The 22,010-nt window shown below is 43.6% G+C and overlaps 2 protein-coding genes across 2 annotated transcripts in view; both read left to right on the forward strand.

The window, feature by feature from the left end:
• Positions 1-390, forward strand: part of LOC140370930 (nesprin-2-like) — a 32,034-nt gene extending 31,644 nt beyond the window's left edge. Inside the window, exon 20 of the mRNA XM_072458218.1 lies at positions 364-390. Coding sequence (XP_072314319.1) covers positions 364-390 — 27 coding nt within the window. The remainder of the gene's footprint in view (positions 1-363) is intronic.
• A 1,052-nt stretch (positions 391-1,442) lies between these two features.
• Positions 1,443-22,010, forward strand: part of LOC140370121 (nesprin-2-like) — a 63,156-nt gene continuing 42,588 nt past the window's right edge. Inside the window, exons 1-8 of the mRNA XM_072457099.1 lie at positions 1,443-1,629; positions 4,016-4,163; positions 5,358-5,452; positions 6,045-6,276; positions 9,269-9,463; positions 11,392-11,520; positions 13,398-13,553; positions 21,438-21,596. Coding sequence (XP_072313200.1) covers positions 4,020-4,163; positions 5,358-5,452; positions 6,045-6,276; positions 9,269-9,463; positions 11,392-11,520; positions 13,398-13,553; positions 21,438-21,596 — 1,110 coding nt within the window. The 5' untranslated portion in view covers positions 1,443-1,629; positions 4,016-4,019. The remainder of the gene's footprint in view (positions 1,630-4,015; positions 4,164-5,357; positions 5,453-6,044; positions 6,277-9,268; positions 9,464-11,391; positions 11,521-13,397; positions 13,554-21,437; positions 21,597-22,010) is intronic.

The following is a 22,010-nucleotide window of genomic DNA, read 5'->3' on the forward strand; positions in this document are numbered from 1 at the left end:
TCCAGAACCTCCAGTCATCGTATCCCGACCTTTATTTGCTCGTTAAAGTTTGTGAGAAGTCGTTCTCGTGCTCGTTAGTTGGACCCGGCCTTTCTGACCCACATTCATTCATCCTCCTCTTTAAGTCGCCCGCCCGCGCACGCTATTTTTACACCAGACGTGTCCCTGCACACGCATGAGCGATTGAACCGTGTCGTAGTTCACGAAGTCGCCGCCGCTTCGTTCGACTCGTTCAGACGATGCTGAAGGAGTAAACGTGGCATTTAAGTGGTTCAAATGGAGCATTGCACTTATCGACTTATTAATCATAATTGTGTTCTTAAACTGCTTAAAACAAACGTGATATTGTTTTGGGCTCGTCAGGTCAAACCTGGAAATGGAAATGTTTAAGTTGTTGGAAATTATGAATTATTTTTCGTGTAAACTATGTAAATAATGATGAATCCAGAAAAGTCCAGAAACTGAAATGAAGCTGGATTATTGGTCATTAATGTGGTAAAAGGGGCGGGGCTCAACAACTTTATACTTCTCATTCCTTTGTCTGATATGTTGAAATGGAAGTATTTATTATTATTATTTATTTATTTTTAATTATTATATTTGTAATTAATTAATGTATTTAAAAAAATATATTATTATTAATTGTTTTCTCTACTTTGCTACATGAACATACTCAAATAAATAAATAAATTGGCAGCGTCTTGTTCTGCAACTAATGATTAATTAGACTTTTCAAATAAAGGTTTAAATATTGTGACTGAGAATATTCACTTATAAACTTATTTAAGTTGTTTGAGTATAATTTGGACTTTTAAAAAATATTATACATGGAACAAGCATAAAAACAATTATTATTACAGTTACAAACAAAATATAATTATAATCTAAATATAACTTGCCAGTAAAACTACTTTCATGTTTTATGTTTAGATAAATCTTACATAAACAAACATTAATTAACACATTCTTATTGTTCCCAGTGGATTTACAGATAAAGTGTGTTATTGATGTGAAATAGTTTTTGACTTTATGGTTATTAAAGCCTCTGTTTATGTCATAAAGTCCAGTAAACGCTTCATTCATGCTGTGGAGGCTCCGCCCTCTCGATGCTGTGGAGGCTCCGCCCTCTCGACCCACATTCATTCATTAACCCTCTTATTCTGCTCCGTCTGTCCCCTGTGCACCTGCTGCTCCTGACCTCACCGTCGGTCAGAACGTCGTTCACGAGCCGCACGCTCTCTCCTCCGACACCAGGGGGCGCTCTCCAGACCTGCACCTCCTGAACGAGCCGGGCGCTCTCTCCTCTGACACCAGGGGGCGCTCTTCAGACCTGGACCTCCTGAACGAGCCGGGCGCTCTCTCCTCTGACACCAGGGGGCGCTCTTCAGACCTGGACCTCCTGAACGAGCAGGGCGCTCTCTCCTCTGACACCAGGGGGCGCTCTTCAGACCTGGACCTCCTTAACGAGCCCGGCGCGCTCTCCTCTGACACCAGGGGGCGCTCTTCAGACCTGGACCTCCTGAACGAGCTGAGTCTGACTCTGGTTCTCAGCGACGCAGAAGCCAATCGTCTGCTGCGTCTGAACCAGCGCTGGAGCCGAGCCTGCGTCCAGGAGCAGGAGACGCACAGGTCAGGACTTTACACATGTCAGGACTTTATACATGTCAGGACTTTACACATGTCAGGACTTGACACATGTCTGGACTTTACACATGTCAGGACTTTACACATGTCAGGACTTGACACATGTCTGGACTTTACACACGTCAGGACTTTACACATGTCAGGACTTTACACATGTCAGGACTTTACACATGTCTGGACTTGACACATGTCAGGACTTTACACATGTCAGAACTTTACACATGTCAGAACTTTACACGGGTCAGGACTTTACACATGTCAGAACTTTACACAAGTCAGAACTTTACACGGGTAAGGACTTTACACATGTCAGGACTTTACACAAGTCAGAACTTTACACATGTCAGGACTTGACACATGTCAGAACTTTATACATGTCAGGACTTTACACATTTCAGAACTTTACACATGTCTGGACTTTACACATGTCAGAACTTTACACATGTCAGAACTTTACACATGTAAGGACTTTACACATGTCAGAACTTTACACGGGTCAGGACTTTGCACATGTCAGAACTTTACACGGGTCAGGACTTTACACAGGTCAGGACTTTAACACATGTCAGAACTTTACACATGTCAGAACTTTACACTGGTCAGGACTTTACACATGTCAGGACTTTACACATGTCAGAACTTTACACATGTCAGGTCTTTACACAGGTCAGGACTTTACACAGGTCAGGACTTTATACATGTCAGGACTTTGCACATGTCAGAACTTTACACGGGTCAGGACTTTACACAGGTCAGGACTTTACACAGGTCAGGACTTTAACACATGTCAGGACTTTACACATGTCTGGACTTTATACATGTCAGAACTTTACACATGTCAGGACTTTACACATGTCAGGACTTTACACATGTCAGAACTTTACACTGGTCAGGACTTTACATATGTCAGGACTTTACGCATGTCAGGACTTTACACATGTCAGAACTTTACACATGTCAGGACTTTACACATGTCAGAACTTTACATATGTCTGGTCTTTACACAGGTCAGGACTTTATACATGTCAGGACTTTACGCATGTCAGGACTTTACACATGTCAGGACTTTACACATGTCAGGACTTTACACAGGTCAGGACTTTACACATGTCAGGACTTTACGTATGTCAGGACTTTACACATGTCAGGACTTTACACATGTCAGGACTTTACACGGGTCAGAATTTTACACGGGTCAGGACTTTCCACGGGTCAGAACTTTACACATGTCAGGACTTTACACATGTCAGGACTTTACACATGTCTGGACTTTACACGGGTCAGAACTTTACACATGTCAGGACTTTACACATGTCAGGACTTTACACATGTCAGAACTTTACACGGGTCAGGACTTTACACATGTCAGGACTTTACACATGTCAGGACTTTACACATGTCAGAACTTTACACATGTCAGGACTTTACACATGTCAGGACTTTACACATGTCTGGACTTTACACGGGTCAGAACTTTACACATGTCAGGACTTTACACATGTCAGGACTTTACACATGTCAGAACTTTACACGGGTCAGGACTTTACACATGTCAGGACTTTACACATGTCAGGACTTTACACATGTCAGAACTTTACACGGGTCAGGACTTTACACAGGTCAGGACTTTAACACATGTCAGAACTTTACACATGTCAGAACTTTACAATGGTCAGGACTTTACACATGTCAGGACTTTACACAGGTCAGGACTTTACACATGTCAGGACTTTACACATGTCTGGACTTTACACATGTCAGGACTCTACACAGGTCAGGACTTTACACGGGTCAGGACTTTATACATGTCAGGACTTTACACATATCAGGACTTTACACATGTCAGAACTTTACACACATCAGGACTTTACACATGTCAGGACTTTACACATGTCAGAACTTTACACATGTCAGGACTTTACACATATCAGAACTTTACACATGACAGGACTTTATACATGTCAGGACTTTACGCAGGTCAGGACTTTACACATGTCAGGACTTTACACAGGTCAGGACTTTACACATGTCAGGACTTTATACATGTCAGGACTTTACACATGTCAGGACTTTATACATGTCAGGACTTTACGCAGGTCAGGACTTTACACATGTCAGGACTTTACACAGGTCAGGACTTTACACATGTCAGGACTTTATACATGTCAGGACTTTACATCAGTGTCGACTTCATCTAAGTCACAAGAACATAACGATGTGAGCAGAAGTTGATGGCGTTCCACATGTGTTTGCTCCAGACTCGACTCTTTGCTGAATGTCTCTCTTCCCTCTTAAATAAAGCCTTCAGGCTGGAAGTGTGAGCTGTGTAAAGTGCATGTTCTCATTAGTGTTGTCTTCGCTGTAATTCCAGTGCGATGCAGACGGAGGCGCTGAGGAGGCAGAGCTTCGAGCAGCGATGTGAGAGCTGGATGTCCTTCCTGCAGAAGATGGAGGAGCGTTTGGCTGTGGACGTGGCCGGGTCCTACCAGGGCCTCAGGCAGCAGCTCTGCACGCACAAGGTGCTCCATCAGGTCCTCTTTCAGGTTCTCTTCCAGGTCCTCTTCTGAGTCCTCTTCCAGGTCCTCTTTCAGGTTCTCTTCCAGGTCCTCTTCTGAGTCCTCCTCCAGGATCTCCTCCAGGTCCTCATCCAGGTTCTCTTCCAGGTCCTCTTCTGAGTCCTCTTCCAGGTTCTCTTTCAGGTTCTCTTCTCGGTTCTCTTTCAGGTGCTCCTCCAGGTTCTTGTCCAGGTTCTCTTCCAGGTTCTCTGCCAGGTTCTCTTTCAGGTCCTCTTCCATGTTATTTTCCAGGTTCTCTTCCAGGTTCTCATCCAGGTTCTTCTCCAGGTTCTCCTCCAGGTTCTCCTCCAGGTCCTCCTCCAGGTCCTCCTACAGGTCCTCCTCCAGGTTCTCCTCCTGGTCCTCTTCCAGGTCCTCCTCCAGGTTCTCTTCCAGGTTCTCCTCCAGGTCTTCTTCCAGGTCCTCCTCCAGGTCCTCCTCCAGGTTCTCCTCCATTTCCTCCTCCAGGTCCTCCTCCAGGTTCTCCTCCAGGTCCTCCTCCAGGTCCTCCTCCAGGTTCTCCTCCATTTCCTCCTCCAGGTTCTCCTCCAGGTTCTCCTCCAGGTCCTCCTCCAGGTCCTCCTCCAGGTTCTCCACCAGGTCCTCCTCCAGGTTCTCCTCCAGGTCCTCCTCCAGGTTCTCCTCCATTTCCTCCTCCAGGTCCTCCTCCAGGTCCTCCTCCAGGTCCTCCTCCATGTTCTCCTCCAGGTCCTCCTCCAGGTTCTCCTCCAGGTCCTCCTCCATGTTCTCCTCCAGGTTCTCCTCCATTTCCTCCTCCAGGTCCTCCTCCAGGTTCTCCTCCAGGTCCTCCTCCAGGTTCTCCACCAGGTCCTCCTCCAGGTTCTCCTCCAGGTCCTCCTCCATGTTCTCCTCCAGGTCCTCCTCCAGGTCCTCCTCCAGGTTCTCCTCCATTTCCTCCTCCAGGTCCTCCTCCAGGTTCTCCTCCAGGTCCTCCTCCAGGTTCTCCTCCAGGTCCTCCTCCATGTTCTCCTCCAGGTCCTCCTCCATGTTCTCCTCCAGGTCCTCCTCCATGTTCTCCTCCAGGTCCTCCTCCATGTTCTCCTCCAGGTCCTCCTCCATGTTCTCCTCCAGGTTCTCCTCCAGAACATCTTCGTGGTTCCTCCTCAGTCTAACCCTGATGTTTCCTCTGCTCCTCAGCGCTTCACGGCCGAGCTCTCTGTGGGGCACCAGATCCTCAACTCTGTGATCTCTGAGGCGCTGCACCTTCTGCACCGAGGAGAGGTCGACCAAAGGTGCATTACACAAACCTCTGCGCCACACAGCCAGGAGGTCGCCGGTCTGAACTCCATGTAGAGTCTAGAGCTGCAACAACAGACCTCAAAAATCTAAATGTTCACATATTTTTGTTTGATTATTGAAATAGAAATGGTTTATTCTTTTTACATTGTCATTTTTATGAAATAGTCTTTTGTTTGTAGAGTCTGTGTCTTCCACTAGGATTATGATATAAAGTCTGTTAATGCTGCAGCTGTAGTAAAATGTTGTGTACCGTATTACTACTATTACTATAAGTCGCACGTTTTTTCATAGTTTTGGCCGGGGTGCGACTTATACTTATGTTTATATTTATACTTATAAACTTATACTCCGGAGCGACTTATATGTGACATTATTTGTTATTTTCACACTTGCAACTGAATTTCATCCTCACTTATACGGTAATATAATATAAAAAGTATGTGTGAAACATCAGAATCAGTGTTACAAAATGGACACGTCGTATTGTACTTTGAGTCCTGCTTTTGTGGTGGGCGTGTCCTCTCGCCGTGACACAAACGATCTGAAATGTCAAACTAACGTAACGGACTTGTGTTTCCTGTTCAGGGACGACTTCCTGCTGAAGCTGGCGGCGCTGCGTCAGCACTGGCAGGGGGCGCTAGAGCGGGCGGACCAGCGCCGCGCCCTGATCGAGGGCCTGGTCCGGCACTGGCGCCTGTACCAGCGCACCATCCGGAAGCTGCGCCACTTCCTGTCGCAGACGCGCACTCTGCTGCCCCCCGCTGGGCCCACCCACTGCAGCCTGCTGGAGCTGCGCCGCTCGCTGCTCCTCCTACAGGTCAGGACGGGAAGTGTCAGGGCAGTTTTCATGGTTTTTATGTCATTTTATGTTGTTTTTAGCACACGGAGGTGAAGTTCCAGCAGTATCAGAGCAGTTTTCTTGTTTTTATGTGTTTTTTAGCACACTGAGGTGAAGTTCCAGCAGCATCAGAGCAGTTTTCTTGTTTTTATGTGGTTTTTAGCACAGGGAGGTGAAGTTCCAGCAGTATCAGAGCAGTTTTCTTGTTTTTATGTGGTTTTTAGCACACTGAGGTGAAGTTCCAGCAGTATCAGAGCAGTTTTCTTGTTTTTATGTTGTTTTTAGCACACTGAGGTGAAGTTCCAGCAGTATCAGAGCAGTTTTCTTGTTTTTATATTGTTTTTAGCACACTGAGGTGAAGTTCCAGCAGCATCAGAGCAGTTTTCTTGTTTTTATATTGTTTTTAGCACACTGAGGTGAAGTTCCAGCTGCATCAGAGCAGTTTTCTTATTTTTTATGTGGTTTTTAGCACACGGAGGTGAAGCTCCAGCAGTATCAGAGCAGTTTTCTTGTTTTTATGTGGTTTTTAGCACACAGAGGTGAAGTTCCAGCAGTATCAGAGCAGTTTTCTTGTTTTTATGTGTTTTTTAGCACACTGAGGTGAAGTTCCAGCAGTATCAGAGCAGTTTTCTTGTTTTTATATTGTTTTTAGCACACTGAGGTGAAGTTCCAGCAGTATCAGAGCAGTTTTCTTGTTTTTATATTGTTTTTAGCACACTGAGGTGAAGTTCCAGCTGCATCAGAGCAGTTTTCTTGTTTTTATGTGGTTTTTAGCACACGGAGGTGAAGCTCCAGCAGCATCAGAGCAGTTTTCTTGTTTTTATGTGGTTTTTAGCACACAGAGGTGAAGTTCCAGCAGTATCAGAGCAGTTTTCTTGTTTTTATGTGTTTTTTAGCACACTGAGGTGAAGTTCCAGCAGTATCAGAGCAGTTTTCTTGTTTTTATGTGTTTTTTAGCACACTGAGGTGAAGTTCCAGCAGTATCAGAGCAGTTTTCTTGTTTTTATGTTGTTTTTAGCACACTGAGGTGAAGTTCCAGCAGTATCAGAGCAGTTTTCTTGTTTTTATGTGTTTTTTAGCACACTGAGGTGAAGTTCCAGCAGTATCAGAGCAGTTTTCTTGTTTTTATGTTGTTTTTAGCACACTGAGGTGAAGTTCCAGCAGTATCAGAGCAGTTTTCTTGTTTTTATGTGTTTTTTAGCACACTGAGGTGAAGTTCCAGCAGTATCAGAGCAGTTTTCTTGTTTTTATGTGTTTTTTAGCACACTGAGGTGAAGTTCCAGCAGTATCAGAGCAGTTTTCTTGTTTTTATGTTGTTTTTAGCACACTGAGGTGAAGTTCCAGCAGTATCAGAGCAGTTTTCTTGTTTTTATGTGTTTTTTAGCACACTGAGGTGAAGTTCCAGCAGTATCAGAGCAGTTTTCTTGTTTTTATGTTGTTTTTAGCACACTGAGGTGAAGTTCCAGCAGTATCAGAGCAGTTTTCTTGTTTTTATGTTGTTTTTAGCACACGGAGGTGAAGTTCCAGCAGTATCAGAGCAGTTTTCTTGTTTTTATGTGGTTTTTAGCACAGGGAGGTGAAGTTCCAGCAGTATCAGAGCAGTTTTCTTGTTTTTATGTGGTTTTTAGCACACTGAGGTGAAGTTCCAGCAGTATCAGAGCAGTTTTCTTGTTTTTATGTTGTTTTTAGCACACTGAGGTGAAGTTCCAGCAGTATCAGAGCAGTTTTCTTGTTTTTATATTGTTTTTAGCACACTGAGGTGAAGTTCCAGCAGCATCAGAGCAGTTTTCTTGTTTTTATATTGTTTTTAGCACACTGAGGTGAAGTTCCAGCTGCATCAGAGCAGTTTTCTTGTTTTTTATGTGGTTTTTAGCACACGGAGGTGAAGCTCCAGCAGTATCAGAGCAGTTTTCTTGTTTTTATGTGGTTTTTAGCACACAGAGGTGAAGTTCCAGCAGTATCAGAGCAGTTTTCTTGTTTTTATGTGTTTTTTAGCACACTGAGGTGAAGTTCCAGCAGTATCAGAGCAGTTTTCTTGTTTTTATATTGTTTTTAGCACACTGAGGTGAAGTTCCAGCAGTATCAGAGCAGTTTTCTTGTTTTTATATTGTTTTTAGCACACTGAGGTGAAGTTCCAGCTGCATCAGAGCAGTTTTCTTGTTTTTATGTGGTTTTTAGCACACGGAGGTGAAGCTCCAGCAGCATCAGAGCAGTTTTCTTGTTTTTATGTGGTTTTTAGCACACAGAGGTGAAGTTCCAGCAGTATCAGAGCAGTTTTCTTGTTTTTATGTGTTTTTTAGCACACTGAGGTGAAGTTCCAGCAGTATCAGAGCAGTTTTCTTGTTTTTATGTGTTTTTTAGCACACTGAGGTGAAGTTCCAGCAGTATCAGAGCAGTTTTCTTGTTTTTATGTTGTTTTTAGCACACTGAGGTGAAGTTCCAGCAGTATCAGAGCAGTTTTCTTGTTTTTATGTGTTTTTTAGCACACTGAGGTGAAGTTCCAGCAGTATCAGAGCAGTTTTCTTGTTTTTATGTTGTTTTTAGCACACTGAGGTGAAGTTCCAGCAGTATCAGAGCAGTTTTCTTGTTTTTATGTGTTTTTTAGCACACTGAGGTGAAGTTCCAGCAGTATCAGAGCAGTTTTCTTGTTTTTATGTGTTTTTTAGCACACTGAGGTGAAGTTCCAGCAGTATCAGAGCAGTTTTCTTGTTTTTATGTTGTTTTTAGCACACTGAGGTGAAGTTCCAGCAGTATCAGAGCAGTTTTCTTGTTTTTATGTGTTTTTTAGCACACTGAGGTGAAGTTCCAGCAGTATCAGAGCAGTTTTCTTGTTTTTATGTTGTTTTTAGCACACTGAGGTGAAGTTCCAGCAGTATCAGAGCAGTTTTCTTGTTTTTATGTTGTTTTTAGCACACTGAGGTGAAGTTCCAGCAGTATCAGAGCAGTTTTCTTGTTTTTATGTTGTTTTTAGCACACTGAGGTGAAGTTCCAGCAGTATCAGAGCAGTTTCGTTCACACTCTGGAGGTGGGACGGCAGCTCTTCTCCATGGGCGACCAGGACACCCAGGCGACGCTGCAGACGGAGCTGGCCACGCTGCAGCACGAGTGGGACAGTCTCCACGCGCTGCTGGGCAAAAGGCTGGACCTGACCGGAGCCATCATCAGGGTGAGGCTGGACCTTCACGTTCAGAGTCTCGTTATACACATAATATTCACCTGTTTTAAATGTATTTTGTGTATATATTCATACATTAAGGCTGCACAGTGGATTATAATCAGATTGCAAGTCCAGAGTATTGTTTGTCAGTTCATAATTCTTTTTTCTCTCAAACGTTGAAGCTCTTGTGTGCACTTTGAACAGAATTCTTCTTTTTAAAACATAAATTACAAAAGTAAAAAAAGGGTCAGTTGTAGTCATCTGGACGAATGAGGGACTACACTGACATGAATTATAAATCTAAATCCAATCCTTCTTTATTCCCCAATTATCGTGCAGCCGTATTAAAAAAAGGATTTAACCAGAAATCGTAAACTGTAACCGCTAAACGAAACGTTTAATCCTTGCAAGTCTTAATTATGTATAATAATAACGGTGTCAAATGGTCATTAGGGAAGATCATGAACTGAAATCACGACAACAGAAAACATGGTCAAAAGTGTGATTTTCATCAGCAGTCACTTCTCAAGCTGTTTCTGTGCTCTGGATTTTTTGCAATTTTTTAAAGAAATTGATTGTATTTATAGTGTTTTTATATTTATTTATTTAAATTAATATTTTATTTTTTATTATTTTTATTATATTGTTTATAGTGTTTCTATTTCCTTTAAAATGTATTTATTAAATTTATAGTATTTTTATTTTTTAATTTTATTATGTTTATATTATTTATAGTGTTTCTATTTTTCTTTTTATTACTATTTTTTGTTATATCTTTTTTCATGTTTGCGCTGTAGATATGGCTCAGCACAAGTCGAGCTGCTCGGGCTGAAACTGGTCAAAACTAAAACAGTGTCTTTTTACCAGATAAATCTACTTACAACAATAGTTACAACATTAGAAAAGCCATTTACGTCCGAGCTCGTTAGAAACATGAAAGAGGAAACTGGTCCTCACAAACCCAGGTGTCCTCTTCCCCAGAGGCGGCGGGACGTCTCCATGACAGAGGGTCTCGGATGTGGCCCCGGCTCCGGCGCGTCGCCATTGTCCCGCTCTCTCTCGGTTTTGCCCCGCGTGCCCTCGAGCCTCGCACTCTGCCGGCTCCGGTTGCCGTCAGATTCTCGCTCCCGTCGCAGTTTAAGTCTCAGAAAACGAGCTCAGACAAAAGAGGAAGTCAGCGAGACGATGACTTCACCCGAGTCCCAATCACAACAGAAACTAGAGCTCCAGTTACACGGCACAACGATTTGTACTGCAAATATATTTATTTATTGACCTTTAGTTAACCTGTACACATATTTAGACAATTAAGAGACGTTTAAGGACAAATAGAAACTGCATTGAAAGGCGTCTGGCATTAAAATATGTCAAACCCAAAGTAAAAACACACGTAAATACAAATAAAAGCGTGTTTGACTCTGTCCTGACTAGAAACTCTGTTAAATGTATGGTTTTCTTATGTAAAATAACTGAATTGATTGGACTTTCACGTTATAATAAACCTAAAATATGCCAAAAACAACAAATGCCAAGTTAAGTTACGTTGAATAAATAAAACGGTTTGATGGACGATCTCGACAAGGCGTGATCGTCTGCAGAGGTCAGAAGTGCGTGTTTTAATATTTATTTTAATTTTTAATGTATTTAATGTATTTAATATTTTTTTATTTTTAATTTATTTAATGTATTTAATTATTTTTTTATTTTAATGTATTTATTTTTTATTTTTATTTTTTTTTATTAATATACATATATATATATATATTTTTATTTTATTATTTTTTTTTTAAAGCAAAGCATCCAAAGAAAAAGACAAAGTCGGGCGGTTTCTCGTTCTGTTCTCCGTTGCCGTGTTGTACGTCTCAAACCCGTCAAACTCAAGCGTCTCGTTCCCGTGACGTTTAACCCTTCGTCCGTCTGTGTCTGTGACCGCTCAGAACTGGGAGCGCTGCGAGGCCGGACTGACCAATAGCGCGCTGCGGCTGAAGGACGTGAAAACCAGGCTGAACCGATCGCTGCCCGAGAGCGACGAGGCCGAGCTGCAGAGGGAGGAGCTAATCGTCCAGGTAACCTTTGACCTCCGCATTGTTAAATCAAAGTATTTATGATTTTCTACAATAATACACTCTATTTGTTCATATTGTCTGTCCAGAAGCCGTTATTCTTCATATTTACACCGTTGTTTGGTTCAAAATGTATTTCAAAAGTCACTTGTCGATAACTAAAAACACTATTATCGAGCTTTAGTAAATAAGTCTAGAATAATAGTAATAATACTGTAAGGACTATCAAGGTAAACAAACAACACTTTAGGTCAAACTCAGAACTGAACCTGGACTAAAACAGGATTAAACTACGAGCGACATAAAGAATATGATCAAAACCAATGTCACAGTTTATTAGAACGATTAGCAAGTAACTCACTATAACTGATAAATGCATTACAATGTTCTATCTCTTATGAAAAAATCTAATCTAATTTGACTTATTTACAAAAAAATATATATTTTGTAATTGTTTGTAATTTTCTGTAATTTTTGTAATTTTTTAAATTTTAGTTTTATGTTGTATTATTTAAATGTTATTTATTACCAAAATTTAAAAATAAAAAACATAAAAATAATAATAAAAGAAAACAGGGCAAGACCAGAAAGAAAGAAATTAGATTTATTTTTTTATTTATTTATAGGATCTATATTTTTTAACTCATTGTTACCGGTTAATTTGATGTTATAAAATCTTTTTTAAAAACTTTTTAAAAAAGTAAAAAAGTTTGTAGATTTCTCTGAGCGTTATATTCTTACACAAATAATAAAGAAATAAAACACACACTTGTTTTATTGCTGCTGTGTAAATGTAGCTTCATGTCAATGCGACGCACTAAACTGAACCTGATTTGCATGTTCTTCCTGTGTTTGTTCTATTCACATTCACATTTACAGAGTTCAGAACAAGTTCGACCGCTTTCTTTTCACACGTTCATTTACTCGACTTCAACATAAACTCATCAAAATGTGGCAAAAACAAGTCGTTTTACTGTAATTTTTCATGTCTTTCATGTCATAAAGTGGAACAAAGACACGAACGCTTAATTAAATCATCATCTTTTACATCAAATCAAGCCTTTCACACCATTTCATGTTAATGTGACGTAATGTACTTAAGTCCTTCACAATAAAACACACTTAAATACTATAATTCATTCTAAAATGAACAAAAGGCACAATATTTACTTAATTTTACAACTTTTTCCAAGCTTTTGTTAATAATTAATGTAAAATACCGGAGTAAAAAGGTAGTTATTGACCATTTATAAATGTGTAAATAAATAAATATTGTTAATAATATTGTGTGATTAACCACACAATGTTAGAATATATGAAATGTGAAGATTGTTTTGGTAAATTAATGTTTTAAACATATTTACAGGAGATTTTTACACTTTTTGATGAAGTTTTAGGTTTTACTGGACAAACCCTCATGTTGTCTGCAGATATATCACACACTTTACCTCAGATTATACTGTTTGTGAAGCTCAAATGTCACAGAAAAGTCTAAATCGTTGCTTATTTTGTGTAATCAAAGTTTAAATCCTTCAGCGTTTAACTCTGATGTCGTTTGTTTATTGAAAGTGTGACAGTTTTAATGAGTCTAAACTTTGAAACAATCACGAGAAGCCCATCCAGTTCACTCCTCTGAGCCCTCCCCCCCTGCTCTGAGCCCTCCCCCCCTGCTCTGAGCCCTCCCCCCCTGCTCTGAGCCCTCCCCCCTGCTCTGAGCCCTCCCCCCTTCTGTCACGGGACGTCCCATAATCCCTCTGTGAGCGGGACGTTGCAGCCTCTGAAGCTGCTGCTGCTGTGGACTCGGTGACTCTGCGGCGCGGCGCTCGGAGCAGGTTTGACAGAGCCGTTGGGACCGTTCTGACCGGTATGTTGCCATGCAGGGGACGGAGGACCTGATGGAGGACTGGGCCGGGTCCCTGTCCCATCTGAGGACCATGAAGACGGATCTGTCCCAGTTTATCATCGCGGAGGACGAGCTGCTGCTCCAGGAACAAGTGGAGTTTCTTCACTGCCAGTGGGACGAGCTCTGTGTGAAGGTGAGGACCAGACCTGGACCTGGACCTGGACCTGGACCTGGACCTGGACCTGGACCTGGACCGGGACCTGGACCTGGACCTGGACCTGGACCTGGACCTGGACAGGGACAGGGACCTGGACAGGGACCTGGACCTGGACCTGGACCGGACCTGGACAGGGACCTGGACCTGGACCTGGACCTGGACCGGGACCTGGACCTGGACCGGGACCGGGACCGGGACCTGGACCTGGACCTGGACCTGGACCTGGACCTGGACCGGGACCGGGACCGGGACAGGGACAGGGACCTGGACCGGACCTGGACCGGGACAGGGACCTGGACAGGGACCTGGACCTGGACCTGGACCGGACCTGGACAGGGACCTGGACAGGGACCTGGACAGGGACCTGGACCTGGACCGGACCTGGACCTGGACCTGGACCTGGACCTGGACCTGGACCTGGACCTGGACCGGGACCGGGACCGGGACAGGGACAGGGACCTGGACCGGACCTGGACCGGGACAGGGACCTGGACAGGGACCTGGACCTGGACCTGGACCGGACCTGGACAGGGACCTGGACAGGGACCTGGACCTGGACCTGGACCTGGACCGGGACCGGGACCTGGACCTGGACCGGGACCTAGACAGGGACCTGGACGTGGACCTGGACCTGGACCTGGACAGGACCTGGACCTGGACCTGGACCTGGACCTGGACCGGGACCGGGACCGGGACAGGGACAGGGACCTGGACCGGACCTGGACCGGGACAGGGACCTGGACAGGGACCTGGACCTGGACCGGACCTGGACAGGGACCTGGACAGGGACCTGGACAGGGACCTGGACCTGGACCTGGACCTGGACCGGGACCGGGACCTGGACCGGGACCTGGACCTGGACCGGGACCTAGACAGGGACCTGGACCTGGACCTGGACGTGGACCTGGACCTGGACAGGACCTGGACCTGGACCTGGACCTGGACCTGGACCTGGACCTGGACCGGGACCTGGACCTGGACCTGGACCTGGACCTGGACCTAGACCTAGACCTAGACCTAGACCTAGACCTAGACCTAGACCTAGACCTAGACCTAGACCTAGACCTAGACCTAGACCTAGACCGGGACCTGGACCTGGACCGGGACCGGGACCTGGACCTGGACCTGGACCTGGGTTAAGTCCACTTTCAGACCTGGTTTAGTCCTGGTTCAAGTCCAGTTTCACACAATATTTCGTTCTTGACCCGGTTTTGTCCTTGTTTCTTCCCAGTTTAACTCCAATTTTTATCCTGGGTTTGTCCTGGTTTAGTCCTGTTCTTGGCCTGGTTTAGTCTTGTTCTTGGCCTGGTTTAGTCCTGTTCTTGGTCTGGTTTAGTCCTGTTCTTGGCCTGGTTTAGTCTTGTTCTTGGCCTGGTTTAGTCTTGTTCTAGGCCTGGTTTAGTCCTGTTCTTGGTCTGGTTTAGTCCTGTTCTTGGCCTGGTTTAGTCTTGTTCTTGGCCTGGTTTAGTCCTGTTCTTGGTCTGGTTTAGTCCTGTTCTTGGCCTGGTTTAGTCTTGTTCTTGGCCTGGTTTAGTCTTGTTCTTGGCCTGGTTTAGTCTTGTTCAAGGCCTGGTTTAGTCCTGTTCAAGGCCTGGTTTAGTCCTGTTCTTGGCCTGGTTTAGTCTTGTTCTTGGTCTGGTTTAGTCCTGTTCTTGGTCTGGTTTAGTCCTGTTCTTGGCCTGGTTTAGTCTTGTTCTTGGCCTGGTTTAGTCCTGTTCTTGGTCTGGTTTAGTCCTGTTCTTGGCCTGGTTTAGTCTTGTTCAAGGCCTGGTTTAGTCCTGTTCTTGGTCTGGTTTAGTCCTGTTCTTGGCCTGGTTTAGTCCTGTTCTTGGTCTGGTTTAGTCCTGTTCTTGGCCTGGTTTAGTCTTGTTCAAGGCCTGGTTTAGTCTTGTTCAAGGCCTGGTTTAGTCCTGTTCTTGGCCTGGTTTAGTCTTGTTCTAGGCCTGTTTTAGTCCTGTTCTTGGTCTGGTTTAGTCCTGTTCTTGGCCTGGTTTAGTCTTGTTCTAGGCCTGGTTTAGTCTTGTTCTAGGCCTGATTTAGTCCTGGTTTAGTCCTGTTCTTGGCCTTGTTTAGTCCTGTTCGAGGCCTGGTTTAGTCCTGGTTTAGTCCTGGTTTTGTCATCAGTGTTGTGGTCGTTGGCTGGTTGTAATAATACGTTTTTATCGAAGGTTTTGTCATTGTTTCGTCTGTAGTTTTTCATTATACTGATCGATGAAGAAGTCAGTATAATATTTAACTTGATATTGTTTTCCTGTTTTTGTGCCGTTTATCACATTTAACGCTTCAGAACGGCCCTCGTGTCGCCTCAGTCTCGTCTCCAGTCGAATAGTTTCCCTCTGACTCCGCGACTCTCAAACTGTGTCATTTTGCAGCTCAAGTACCGTCTTTAGGGCTTGTTTTGTTTCCTTTCTTGAGTTAGTCCTGTTTTTGAAGTGTCGCTGTCACATCCAGACAAGAGCGCGCCTTCTGAACAATGACATTTCACACACATCCACGTGACTCTAGCATTTACAACAACAGCGTCGTTAAATGTGTGCGACACCTGCAGCGGTCGTGTCCTGAAGCTAATGCTAATGATCGAGTCGTGTCCTGAAGCTAATGCTAATGATGGAGTCGTGTCCTGGAGCTAATGCTAATGATCGAGTCGTGTCCTGAAGCTAATGCTAATGATGGAGTCGTGTCCTGGAGCTAATGCTAATGATCGAGTCGTGTCCTGAAGCTAATGCTAATGATGGAGTCGTGTCCTGGAGCTAATGCTAATGATCGAGTCGTGTCCTGAAGCTAATGCTAATGATGGAGTCGTGTCCTGGAGCTAATGCTAATGATCGAGTCGTGTCCTGAAGCTAATGCTAATGTAGGGGTCCATTCTCTGTGATGGAGTCGTGTCCTGAAGCTAATGCTAATGTAGAGGTCCATTCTCTGTGATCGAGTCGTGTCCTGAAGCTAATGCTAATGTAGAGGTCCATTCTCTGTGATCAAGTCGTGTCCTGAAGCTAATGCTAATGTAGAGGTCCATTCTCTGTGATGGAGTCGTGTCCTGAAGCTAATGCTAATGTGGAGGTCCATTCTCTGTAATCAAGTCGTGTCCTGAAGCTAATGCTAATGTAGAGGTCCATTCTCTGTGATCGAGTCGTGTCCTGAAGCTAATGCTAATGTAGAGGTCCATTCTCTGTGATGGAGTCGTGTCCTGAAGCTAATGCTAATGATCGAGTCGTGTCCTGAAGCTAATGCTAATGTAGAGGTCCATTCTCTGTGATGGAGTCGTGTCCTGAAGCTAATGCTAATGATCGAGTCGTGTCCTGAAGCTAATGCTAATGTAGAGGTCCATTCTCTGTGATCAAGTCGTGTCCTGAAGCTAAAGCTAATGTAGAGATCCATTCTCTGTGATGGAGTCGTGTCCTGAAGCTAATGCTAATGTGGAGGTCCATTCTCTGTAATCAAGTCGTGTCCTGAAGCTAATGCTAATGTAGAGGTCCATTCTCTGTGATCAAGTCGTGTCCTGAAGCTAAAGCTAATGTAGAGATCCATTCTCTGTGATGGAGTCGTGTCCTGAAGCTAATGCTAATGTGGAGGTCCATTCTCTGTGATGGAGTCGTGTCCTGAAGCTAATGCTAATGATGGAGTCGTGTCCTGAAGCTAATGCTAATGTGGAGGTCCATTCTCTGTGATGGAGTCGTGCCCTGAAGCTAATGCTAATGCTAATGACAGAAAACACGGTTGTGTTCTGGTGCGCGCGCTGGCAGAGATTCGGTCTTTCAGTTCAGTTATACAGGAAAAGTTTGCGATTGCTCCAAAGTGAACCGGGAAAACTGGCCTTCTTCGCCTCCTTGAACACTCTTGAGCGAGATGATTGGAGAAGAATGAGAGTGAGGCGCCGTTTTTCCACTGATGCTAATTTATAATATAAGTTAGCATATGTCAAGCCTTAGCAACACAAAGCCAGCAAAGCGCGTTAGCATCAGCTGTTTCCTGTTTATCGCCACACGGCACTCGCTTTGTCAAGAGCCACAACATGATATTTCCAGGTCATGAAGCGTCTGACATGATCCACAGACTATGGAATACACTTTTACTCATGAATTTGCCGTTTATAGATATATTTTTTAGCATCTAGTCACATTTTTGCCTCTATTAGTAAAATTTTTTGTCACTTATAGTCGTGATTTTGTTGCCTCTCCTCACATTTTTGTCACACTCATTTATCACTTTAGAATTTTTCTTGTCACTATTAGTCATATTTTTCCATTGAGTCATGTTTTTTGTAGCATTTTCTCACATTTATTCACATTTTTGTTGCTTTTAGCAGTGCGGCATGGCAATATCTAAACATATTTCCAGGTCATAATGCGTCTGACATTAGCATTAGCATGATATAAAGACTTGCAGAGAAGTCAAAGAAATGAGGCAAAACTGTTCCTATGCACGCTCGCTTTAGCCACGCCCCTCACACACACTAGCTATAGCCACGCCCTTCACATACACTAGCTTTAGCCACGCCCCTCACATACACTAGCTTTAGCCACGCCCCTCACACACACACTCGCTTTAGCCACGCCCCTCACACACACTAGCTTTAGCCACGCCCCTCACACACACTAGCTTTAGCCACGCCCCTCACACACACTCGCTTTAGCCACGCCCCTCACACACACTAGCTTTAGCCACGCCCCTCACACACACTCGCTTTAGCCACGCCCCTCACATACACAAACTGGAATTCACTAAACGTCTTTTTGCGACTCGCTCAGATCGACCTCGTGTTGACATATGTCATATTTCAGTTGTTGAATCCTCTGACTCTGACGCAGCAGCTGGTTCTTCTCGCTCGGGGGCGGAGCTTCCTGTTTACGAGCGGGTTAATGATTAAAGGTCCGTTCGCTGCTCAAACCGTCGGCCTGATTCTGGGACAGTGAGGGCTTTGTCAGCCACGACCCGTTTAACGCCAACGGAAAGGCACCGTCTGAACTGCACCAGGTTCGCTTGATTCGATAAGTGTGGAGCTGTTTTTGAGCGTAAACGTGTCGTCGTTTATGGCACAAAAGAAAGTGATAAAAGATCCCATCGAGTCCTAGATTCATTCATTATTTGACCTGCTTCAGCTCAAATGTCAGAAGACCTTTTTGAAACATTTGAAAGGAATACTTGTTATACTTTGGTGCTTCTTGTTTCAAACATATGTAGAATATGGAGTATATCGTTTGTAATAAAACATATTTTATTGACCATTTATGACCATTTATCATTAACTATTATAAAAGGCTACACCGTGTAAAGCACTGTTACAGACCTAGTTTAGTCCTGTTACAGACCTAGTTTAGTCCTGTTACAGACCTAGTTTAGGCCTGGTTTAGTCCTGTTACAGACCTAGTTTAGTCCTGTTACAGACCTAGTTTAGTCCTGATTTAGTCCTGTTACAGACCTAGTTTAGTCCTGATTTAGTCCTGTTACAGACCTAGTTTAGACCTGGTTTAGTCCTGGTTAAGTCTTGTTACAGACCTATTTTAGTCCTGGTTTATTCCTGTTACAGACCTAGTTTAGTCCTGTTACAGACCTAGTTTAGGCCTGGTTTAGTCCTGTTACAGACCTAGTTTAGTCCTGTTACAGACCTAGTTTAGTCCTGGTTTATTCCTGTTACAGACCTAGTTTAGTCCTGTTACAGACCTAGTTTAGTCCTGGTTTATTCCTGTTACAGACCTAGTTTAGTCCTGATTTAGTCCTGTTACAGACCTAGTTTAGACCTGGTTTAGTCCTGGTTAAGTCTTGTTACAGACCTATTTTAGTCCTGGTTTATTCCTGTTACAGACCTAGTTTAGTCCTGTTACAGACCTAGTTTAGTCCTGGTTTATTCCTGTTACAGACCTAGTTTAGTCCTGATTTAGTCCTGTTACAGACCTAGTTTAGACCTGGTTTAGTCCTGGTTAAGTCTTGTTACAGACCTATTTTAGTCCTGGTTTATTCCTGTTACAGACCTAGTTTAGTCTTGTTACAGACCTAGTTTAGTCCTGGTTTATTCCTGTTACAGACCTAGTTTAGTCCTGATTTAGTCCTGTTACAGACCTAGTTTAGACCTGGTTTAGTCCTGGTTAAGTCTTGTTACAGACCTATTTTAGTCCTGGTTTATTCCTGTTACAGACCTAGTTTAGTCCTGGTTTAGTCCTGTTACAGACCGAGTTTAGGCCTGGTTTAGTCCTGTTACAGACCTAGTTTAGTCCTGGTTTAGTCCTGTAACAGACCGAGTTTAGGCCTGGTTTAGTCCTGTTACAGACCTAGTTTAGTCCTGGTTTAGTCCTGTAACAGACCGAGTTTAGGCCTGGTTTAGTCCTGGTTAAGTCCTGTTACAGACCTAGTTTAGGCCTGGTTTAGTCCTGTTACAGACCTAGTTTAGGCCTGGTTTAGTCCTGGTTAAGTCCTGTTACAGACCTAGTTTAGGCCTGGTTTAGTCCTGTTACAGACCTAGTTTAGTCCTGGTTTAGTCCTGTAACAGACCGAGTTTAGGCCTGGTTTAGTCCTGTTACAGACCTAGTTTAGGCCTGGTTTAGTCCTGGTTAAGTCCTGTTACAGACCTAGTTTAGGCCTGGTTTAGTCCTGTTACAGACCTAGTTTAGGCCTGGTTTAGTCCCGTTTAGTCTCCAGACTTGCCTTTTCTCTAATCCTGGTGCAAAGCCGCTGACCCGTGTTGACCGAGCGCACACAAACACACGAGCAGCGGCGGCTAATAAAGCTAACGAGGAGTGAAGTAGTTAAAGCTCTAAAGCGTCTCCCGGGCGACTGGAGAAAGAGATGGTGAAGGTGGAGCTCAGGGTGGGACCAGATGGACCTGACCTTTGACCCGGGTCAGGGCTTCACTCGTTCTGTTGTTGACGAGTCTTTTATCAAACTCAAGACACTTTTAATAAAACATTTACAGTCGTTTATCTCATCGATTTCACTTATTTTAAGAACGCCTGAGTCAGTTAATTTCGACGCTAATCTCGTTAGTATAATATTTGATCCCCTCAGATTAAGTCTTGGTGCTTTGTGGGCCCGGGAGAGGAACAATGCAATTAAATCAATCAAATCAACGATATACAGAGGCTCTAGAGCAGGGGTGGGCAAGTATTTTCCTCCGAGGGCCATATTCGAATCCAGGCAAGTAGCGGAGGGGCCGGCCCACGATCATTGGTGTGAAAAAAAAAATCTAAAAAATTCAATATCAAATAAAATATCACTTTTCTGTCAAATATAGGCTATTGAATCTATTATTTGATTTATTTCACGTCATATTTATTAAGGAAACACGTGCAGACAGATGCCTAAGTGCTAAAAAATCTAAGTTTTAAAAAAGTCATGTTTGGCGGGCCATATGTGGGCCGTAGTTTGCCCACCCCTGCTCTAGAGTAACTAAAGTTTGTAAAGTAGCCTAAAGTATTTGAGGAAACTACATCTGATTTATCATTTAAACATTAAATAAGCACAAAATCTGGTATTTTCAAAAGGATAGACACAAAAATTAAATCAAGTTTGACCCAAACACAACTGTTCAAAGACATAATCATGCTTTTTTAAAGTATTTTAGTATAAAATTTAACCTGATTTTACATTTTGTTCGTTTTCATTTATAAGCGGTGAAAATCGTTGAAAAATTTGACTTTTTTCATCTCTATAAGTTTGAACCAGAATCTGAATATTTTATTAATATAATTGTAAGTAAGTACATGGCTGTGGGTGGAGCTAGGGGGAAGGTGAAAATACAAGTTTGAGCAGGATAATGATGACGAGTCGCTGTTGTAACGAGATTAAACGCTCTTTGAAGTGGAATCTACTCAGGTTAAAGCTGAATAAAAAGTCACTAAGGTGCGTTTCCCCGTCTGCCCTGCTCAGGTTTCCCTCCGCAAACAGGAGATCGCCGACCGCCTGAACGCTTGGGTCATCTTCAAGGAGAAGAACCGGGAGCTGTGCGAGTGGCTCACGCAGATGGAGAAAAAAGTGTCCCACAGCTCGGACCTGAACATCGAGGAGATGGTGGAGAAGCTCAAGAAGGTGCCACATTTTTATATTTACACACTTCATCAGGGGAAACAAAGACTTTTTCTGTTTTCACTGGTTATTTCGACGTTTGTTGGACCAAAGCGAGGGTCAGGGTTATCTGATCTCCTTGATAACACTTGTTGTTTGCTTCAGGACTGCATGATCTTCTTGATAACACTTGTTGTTTGCTTCAGGACTGCATGATCTTCTTGATAACACTTGTTGTCTGCTTCAGGACTGCATGATCTTCTTGATAACACTTGTTGTTTGCTTCAGGACTGCATGATCTTCTTGATAACACTTGTTGTTTGCTTCAGGACTGCATGATCTTCTTGATAACACTTGTTGTTTGCTTCAGGACTGCATGATCTTCTTGATAACACTTGTGGTTTGCTTCAGGACTGCATGGTCTTCTTGATAACACTT

This window comes from Eucyclogobius newberryi, unplaced genomic scaffold (assembly GCF_026437365.1).
Source record: "Eucyclogobius newberryi isolate DKJ021-1_F unplaced genomic scaffold, fEucNew1.0.hap1 SCAF_21, whole genome shotgun sequence".
Taxonomy (NCBI): Eukaryota; Metazoa; Chordata; class Actinopteri; order Gobiiformes; family Gobiidae; genus Eucyclogobius; species Eucyclogobius newberryi.